Source organism: Bison bison, unplaced genomic scaffold (assembly GCF_000754665.1).
Source record: "Bison bison bison isolate TAMUID 2011002044 unplaced genomic scaffold, Bison_UMD1.0 scf7180017864217, whole genome shotgun sequence".
In the NCBI taxonomy this organism is placed as follows: domain Eukaryota; kingdom Metazoa; phylum Chordata; class Mammalia; order Artiodactyla; family Bovidae; genus Bison; species Bison bison.
The window spans coordinates 447,624-456,491 of record NW_011494789.1 but is presented as its reverse complement, the minus strand read 5'-3'; the positions used below and the strand labels follow the sequence as shown (position 1 = coordinate 456,491).

The 8,868-nt window shown below is 38.5% G+C and overlaps 1 protein-coding gene across 1 annotated transcript in view; it reads right to left on the bottom strand.

Moving 5' to 3' along the window:
• The window catches only part of LOC104992524 (contactin-associated protein-like 3), a 232,716-nt gene that overhangs the window by 186,986 nt on the left and 36,862 nt on the right, over positions 1 to 8,868 (bottom strand). The window contains exon 2 of the mRNA XM_010845436.1: positions 4,779 to 4,889. Within this exon, the coding sequence (XP_010843738.1) occupies positions 4,779 to 4,889 (111 nt within the window). The remainder of the gene's footprint in view (positions 1 to 4,778; positions 4,890 to 8,868) is intronic.

The window sequence follows — 8,868 nt, the reverse complement described above, 5'->3', positions numbered from 1 at the left end:
TTTCTGAATGTTGAGCTTTAAGCCAACTTTTTCACTCTCCTCTTTCACCTTCATCAAGAGGCTTTTTAGCTCCTCTTCACTTTCTGCCATAAGGGTGGTGTCATCTGCATATCGGAGGTTATTGATATTTCTCCCAGCAATCTTGATTTCAGCTTGTGCTTCTTCCAGCCCAGTGTTTCTCATGATGTACTCTGTATAATAGTTAAATAAGCAGGGTGACAATATACAGCCTTGACGTACTCCTTTTCCTATTTGGAACCAGTCTGTTGTTCCATGTCCAGTTCTAACTATTGCTTCCTGGCCTGCATACAAATTTCTCAAGAGGCAGGTCAGGTGGTCTGGTATTCCCATCTCTTGAAGAATTTTCCACAGTTTATTGTGATCCACACAGTCAAAGGCTTTGGCATAGTCAATAAAGCAGAAATAGATGTTTTTCTGGAACTCTCTTGTTTTTTCGATGACCCAGCGGATGTTGGCAATTTGGTCTCTGCTTCTTCTGCCTTTTCTAAAACCAGTTTGAACATCTGGAAGTTGTATAACAATAATGTATCCTGCCTGAGGACAGTCTCTGGATTAAACCTTCTGGCTAATCCTGTTATCTTAAAATGTAAATTATGGGAGTAGGTCTGGTGAGGTCTTTACAACCTCCGGACATTCTTTGGATTCATTGGCGAGTATATAACTCCATTGCTAACACTAATAAGCGGGTACTCTTTCTACCCCCTTCTGATGTCTATGTCAGAAGGTTTTTCTATCTCCTTTATATTTTAATAAAACTTTATTACACAAAAGCTCTGAGCCATCAAGCCTCGTCTCTGACCCCAGATTGAATTCTTCTCCTCCAGAGGACAAGAATCCTAGCATCTTTTCGTGGTTCAACAACAGCCTTTCATTCTGTTTCTTAGATTCAATTCAGCACCAGTGTACAAAGAAACTGAGTAATTGACCTCAAACAAAATGTGTGTATGCTGCTGTGCTTAGTCATTCAGTTGTGTCGGACTCTTTGGGACCTCATGGACTATAGCCTGCCAGTCTTCTGTCCATGGGGATTCTCCAGCCAAGAGTGATAGGGGAAGCACACTGACTGAAACTGCCCACCCTGGCCAGGCACCATAGTAAACACTTGCATAAGTTGTTTTGCAACAGAAGGTCCTGGTACAGAACACAGAACTAATAAGCCACCACCAACAGGAAGAGTTTGGGAAAGGTCAAAAGGTGACACCATGTGTACAACCACCTCTCGGAATCCTTCTTCCTGGCATCCATCTTGGCTGAGCAATGCACGTGCCACCCTGAAGGACTCTGAGTCAGAATGATTGGCCATAGACAACCGGGAAACTAATCCCATCACCATAAAACCCGAGGCTGCAAGCCATGTGACAGCAGTTCTCCCGGGTTCCCTTACCCTACTGCTCTCTACCCAGGCACCCCTTCCCAATAACATCTCTTGCTTTATCAGCACATGTGTCTCTTTGGACAATTTAATTCTGAGTGTTAGACAAGAGCCCACTTTGGGCTCTGGAAGAAGTTCCCCTTCCTGCAACAAGAATGCTGGAGTAGGTTGCTATGCCCTCCTCTAGGGGAATCTTCCCAACCCAGGGATCAAACCCAGGTCTTCTGCATTACAGGCAGATTCTTTACCATCTGAGCCACCAGGGAAGCCCAAGAATACTCGAGTGGGTAGCCTATCCCCTTCTCCAGGGGATCTTTCCAATCCAGGAATTGAATTGGGATCTCCTGCATTGTAGGTGGATTCTTTATCAGCTGAGCCACCAGGGAAGCCCAAATGTGTGTATACTTCCTTCTGCTGCTCCTGCTGCTGCTGCTAAGTCGCTTCAGCCGTGTCTGACTCTGTGTGTCCCCATAGACGGCAGCCCACCAGGCTACCCCGTCCCTGGGATTCTCCAGGCAAGAACACTGGAGTGGGTTGCCACTGGCTTCTCCAATGCATGAAAGTGAAAAGTGAAAGTGAAGTCACTCAGTTGTGTCCGACTCGTAGCGACCCCATGGACTGCAGCCCACCAGGCTCCTCCATCCATGGGATTTGCCAGGCAAGAGTACTGGAATGGGTTGCGATTGCCTTCTCCGATATGTCCTTCTAATCAACTTCAATTAGCTTCTGGTCAGAACCACACATTTCACTATCATACCTGTGTTTACAGATCACATGATTAAAGAGAGCACAGCGATGTTGGAATCTGAAATGCTACAGAGCCAGTCTGAGGAGTAACAATAATTGTAAAAACAAAAGGCTATTTTTATATGCAAGATACAGAATGAAAGTCCAGAATGGTTTACCCTAAGATAGTCTTTGGTTTGGGTTTTGTTTTTTTAACTTTCGTCTGGAAAAACGTGGATAAACTGGATAAAGTTTCCTTAGGAGATTTTTTAGATGAAAAAAATGAAGTTATATTACAACATTCTTATTTAGAATATACAGATTTCAGCAATCTTATTTTTATGAGAAATATTTGGTAACATAATTCTAGGAAATATCAACTTAATATTAATGGAAACAAAAGCAGCAATATGATTTTAGACTCTCTGCTTGGGTTCTGCCTGTCCTTGGAAACACATGGATCTACCCTGACTTCTCTGCTCATCCCTCTCAATATCCTTCACAGACCTCTTTTTTCTATTTATTATAAAGTCTTCTCTAAGAAATAGTTTACTCCTTTTCATAAATTAATAGAAAACAAAATAAATACATAAATAAAATGTAAAAGCAAAAATATATAAAATGAAAAACATTAAATGTGCAATAAATTCTAATAAATAAGTATTGTTATGTGTTGAATCAGTGATGTACTTTAAAATCATCAGATACCTTCAATTTTGAATTTTTTTTACTTTGGTTTATACAGGGGGTCAAATTTATAGATAGATACACACTCACACAATCAAAAGTTATACATAGATTATTCTCTTATCACCTTTATATATCAGGTAGACGAAGTGATGGACTATTATGTATAAAGCTCTTGGTGGAAGCTGTAATATTGGAGGTATTTCTAATTCTAATGAACATTCTAGAAGTTCAGTGACTTCTGGGCAAAATAAGAAACTAGAAATGTAAGACAGACCACCTTCTTTAAAACCTGTGAATATCATAACATAGACCAAGGGAATTTTAACCATATATCAGGGAGTTCAATGTGATTTTCATTGCTACATCATACACAAAATATTTTTTAAAAGCCAAAACTACTATATATTAAGAATCATCTCATCATTATGCTTATTCTGCTCATCCACATTTTATACTATCCATATTTTACCTCACAGTAATCTAAAGTGAACTAATATGTTCTCCAGCATTCATCAAGGCAAAGGAAATGTCAAAAAAAGACTCCAAGATGCTGACTTTTAAAAGAAAACACACATAAATAATCCTTTAGAAGGAATATTGATAAATTGTGCTATCTAAAACATGCTTTAGAAATGGGTCTGAAATCAGGTGGTACCATCTAGAAATATTTAGCAAAATCTACATTATATGCAATCAGAATAGCAACAACCATTAAAAAAAAAAAAAACCTCATTAGCTGATTGCCACTCTCTTTAATTAATTTAAATTTGCAAAGATAGTAGTTTAAATATAGAAGATAAGCTTTGTACTTAGCATTTTATAATGATGGCTTATCATACTCTGAGTTATTAATTTTTTAATTGAATATAATAAAAATAAGTTCATCTTAAACTTCAGGATTTTCCCTTCTAATGTTTATAAACTTTCCAGTGCTACCATACTGACAGTAGTAGAGTCCTGAATCATAAACACATTCGACATATGCAAATTTGAAACACAACACACAAGCCCCTTGAGCTTCTTTAAACTAATTAAATATGGCTTATTTAGGTTTTACAGTTTTAGGGCAACCATGGAAAGTTTATATGATAAACTGATATTAGAGTAACCATCAGACCAAAAATGGGTAATTTGATAATTTTATTGATCTCATTGAAATCTAGATTATGGATGATTGATGCTTTGAGGAGTAAATATCTGCCCATAAAAATTCCTTTTCCTGGGCAAAGATCATGAAGGTGGGCAATTAATGGACATGCCTTCCCACCATGAGTTCAATGAATTTCTTCACCTGTTTTCTTACTTTTCCCTGCCATTTATTGATCACTTACTAGGTTTTGGAATTTGATTCTTAAGGACACAGTAAATTCAAGCTAGACTTAAATGCTTATCTTAGAAAATGTCAAAGAGGGAGAAACACAGTCAGTCTCCTAGTAGTATCTCCAGAGTTTACAGCAGTGCTTTTACATGAGACAGTTAATTTTAACTTTTACTTTCTGAATAAATCTTTCATTTAAAAAATCTATCTCTTAAAAAACATATCAAAACATTTAAGCTTTGCGTGTATATATTCATGTATTTAAACCACTGAATTAATATTTGTGCAACAGAAAAAGTAATTTATTCAACAACATTCAAGTAGCAAAAGTGGATGAATATCTCTCCAAAAAATAAGTCACTAACTCCTTTTCCACTAATAGGTAGGGGATCTTTATTTTCAGTAGCAGTCTTCACCTGGTCTCCTCAGGCCAAGTCCTGGGATGAAGTCATTTTACCATCATATCCTATGGCAGCTTCACATTTCACAGACATATGCAGTGGCCTATTCAGTTTTCCCCAGTGGCTGTGACCCTGGTTCTACATGTGTTGTTTTAGTTATTCCTGACCAGCACACTTGATTAGTCACCCTTCTATAACCTGTTCTAAAACCTAAAAAAGTAGATGAACAAGCAAACAGTTGCAGACTCACCGTCCCTGCGATTAAGACTTGCAAAACCAGGGCCATGGCTACTAGACAGCTCTGAGGAACTGGTGAAGGAAGCCCGGGGCAAGGAGGAAGCCAGAGGAGCATCACAGTTATCTGGGGGGAAAAACACCACATTCTGGTTAACACATTGATTGACACTTTTCTGTCTTCTCTTCCTGTTTTTTTCCTTCCCTTTTACTTTCATTTTCTTCTCATTCCCCTCCCCCTCTCCATCTTTTTCATCCATAATTTCCTTTCCTTTAATCAACAGGCTAGGAAAGCATTAGAGTCTATAGCAAACATTAGTCTTGATCAGAGGTTTATTAGTAAATGTTTAACATCGGGCTGAGTGGTAGTATTTGTCACTTCACCGTGGTGTATATTGTGCCTCATGCCAAGCAAGAGACTTGGGTTCAATCTCTCAGTCAGGAGGATCCCCTGGAGGAGGAAATGGCAACTCATTCCAGTATTCTGACTTGGCAAATCCCATGGACAGAGGAGTTACAATCCATGGAGTCATTAAAGAGTCAGATAGGACTGAGCAACTAGACAACAAAAACACTGGTGTAAATACTTCTACTGTGGTCAATTCAAGGCTATCAATGTGATGTCACTAATTATGAAGTTGGAAAGACAATGTATGTATTACATCATTATGTAGCATTTTCACCATGCAGATTCAAGGTATGTAAATAACCTCAAGAGATTAGATAACAGTAAGATGCCATAAAATAAAGTAGCAAACACCTTCTTCCAACAACAAAAGAGAAGACTCTACACATGGACATCACCAGATGGTAAACACTGTAATCAGATTGATTATATTTTTTACAGCCAAAGATGGAGAAGCTCTATACAGTTAGAAAAAACATCAGTTAGCTGACTGTGGCTCAGATCATGAAACGTTATTGCCAAATTCAGACTTAAATTGAAAAAAGTAGGGAAAACCACTAGACCATTCAGGTATGACCTCAATCAAATCCCCTATGATTATACAGTGGAATTGAGAAATAGACTTAAGGGACTATATCTGATAGACAGAGTCCCTGATGGAGGTTCATGACATTGTACAGGAGACAGGGATGAAGACCATCCTCAAGAAAAAGAAATGCAAAAAAGCAAAATGGCTGTTTGAGGAGGCCTTACAAATAGCTGTGAAAAGAAGAGAAGCCAAAAACAAAGGAGAAAAGGAAAGATACACCCATTTGAATGTAGAGTTTTAAAGAATAGCAAGGAGAAAGAAGAAAGCCTTACTCAGTGATCAATGCAAAGAAATAGAGGAAAGCAACAGAATGGGAAAAACAAAATATCTTATCAAGAAAATTAGAGATACCAAGGGGACATTTCAGACAAAGATGGGCTCAATAAAGCACAGAAATGGTATGGACCTAGCAGAAGCAGAAGATATTAAGAACAGGTGGCAAGAATACACAGAAGAACTGTGCAAAAAAGATTTTCATGACCCAGATAATCACGATGGTGTGATCATGCACCTAGAGCCAGACATCCTGGAATGTGAAGTCAAGTGGGCCTTAAGAAGCATCACTACGAACAAAGCTAGTGGAGGTGATGGAATTCCAGTTGAGCTATTTCAAATCCTGGAAGATGATGCTGTGAAAGTGCTGCATTCAATATGCCAGCAAATTTGGAAAACTCAGCAGTGGCCACAGGATTGGAAAAGGTCAATTTTCATTCCAATCCCAAAGAAAGGCAATACCAAAGAATGCTCAAACTACCACACAATAGCACTCATCTTACATGCTAGTAAAGTAATGCTCAAAATTCTCCAAGCCAGGCTTCAACAGTACGTGGACCATGAACTTCCAGATATTCAAGCTGGATTTTAAAAAGTTAGAGGACCCAGAGATGAAATTGCCAACATCTGCTGGATCATCAAAAAAACAAGAGAGTTCCAAAAAAACATCTACATCTGCTTTATTGACTATGCCAAAGCCTTTGACTATGTGGATCACAATAAACTGTGGAAAATTTTGAAAGAGATGGGAATCCCAGACCACCTGACCTGCCCCTTGAGAAATTTGTATGCAGGTCAGGAAGCAACAGTTAGAACTGGACATGGAACAATAGACTGGTTCCAAATAGGAAAAGGAGTACATCAAGGCTGTATATTGTCACCCTGCTTATTTAACTTACATGCAGAGTAAATCATGAGAAACACTGGGCTGGAAGAAACACAAGCTGGAATCAAGATTGCTGGGAGAAATATCAATAACCTCAGATATGCAGATTACACCACCATTATGCAGAAAGTGAAATTAAAGAGCCTCTTGATGAAAATGAAAGGGGAGAGTGAAAAAGTTGGCTTAAAGCTCAACATTCAGAAAACTAAGATCATGGCATCCAGTCCCATCACTTCATGCTAAATAGGTGGGGAAACAATGGAAGCAGTGAGAGACTTTATTTTGGGGAGGCTCCAAAATTACTGCACATGGTGACTGCAGCCATGAAATTAAAAGATGCTTACTCCTTGGAAGGAAAGTTCTGACCAACCTAGATAGCATATTAAAAAGCAGAGACATTACTTTGCCAACAAAGGTCCATCTAGTCAAGGCTATGGTTTTTCCAGTAGTCATATATGGATGTGAGAGTTGGACTGTAAAGAAAGCTGAGTGCCAAAGAATTGATGCTTTTGAACTGTGGTGTTGGAGAAGACTCTGAGAGTCCCTTGGACTGCAAGGAGATCCAGCCAGTCCATCCTAAAGGAGATCGTCCTGGGCGTTCTTTGGAAGGACTGATGCTGAAGCTGAAACTCCAGTACTTTGGCCAACTGATGCAAAGAACTGACTCATTTGAAAAGACCCTGATGTTGGGAAAGATTGAAGGCAGTATGAGAAGGGGATGACCAGGGATGAGATTGTTGGATGGCATCACTGACTCAATGGACATGAGTTTGAGTAGGCTCCAGGAGTTGTCAATGGACAGGGAGGCCTGGCATGCTGCAGTCCATGGGGTCACAAAGTGTTGGACATGACTAAGTGACTGAACTGAACTGAACTGAAGATGCCATAAAGTAAGAAGTGTCAAAATTTCAAAATGTATTACTTTGTTTTTATATTATTTACTTTATTATGCTAATTTAATTAATTACTAAATTAATAAGTAATTTAATTTTATAATGATTGTATTTTCATACAAAATTCACTGAAAGTTAATGATTAGGTCTTGATAGCTGCCTAAAATTGGCTCCAGCACAATACTCCTCAATGGGAAAATACTAAAAGTACTTCCTTGAAAGTCAGAAAGAACACCTTAACCACTGTTTCTATTGAACACTACATTAAAAATCCTATTAGGACATAGAAGAAAATTTAAAAAATAAAAGCACAAAATTGGTGGGAAAAAAAGGAACTGTTATCATTTCCAGATGTTATAATTATATAGGTAGAAATTCTGAAAGTCATGGGCTAGCTTCATAGTTCCTTATACAAAAGATGATTACATTTCTAAACTCATTCATAGTTAGAAAATAAATAGAATAGCAAATGGTAACAAGATGTATAAAATACCTAAGAACAAATCTTACAGAATTTGCAACACATTTATGGAGATTATGATAAAAATTGTACTGAAAGACATTAAAGAATAACTACCAGACCACCTGACCTGCCTCTTGAGAAACCTATATGCAGGTCAGGAAGCAACAGTAGGAACTGGACATGGAACAGCAGACTGGTTCCAAATAGGAAAAGGAGTACGTCAAGGCTGTATATTGTCACCCTGCTTATTTAACTTTTATGCAGAGTACATCATGAGAAACGCTGGGCTGGAAGAAGCACAAGCTGGAATCAAGATTGCTGGGAGAAATCTCAATAACCTCAGATATGCAGATGACACCACCCTTATGGCAGAAAGTGAAGAGGAAATAAAAAGCCTCTTGATGAAGGTGAAAGAGGAGAGTGCAAAAGTTGGCTTAAAGGTCAACATTCAGAAAACTAAGATCATGGCATCTGGTCCCATCACTTCATGGGAAATGGGTGGGGAAACAGTGGAAACAGTGTCATACTTTATTTGGGGGGCTCCAAAATCACTGCAGATGGTGATTGCAGCCATGAAATTAAAAGACGCTTATTCC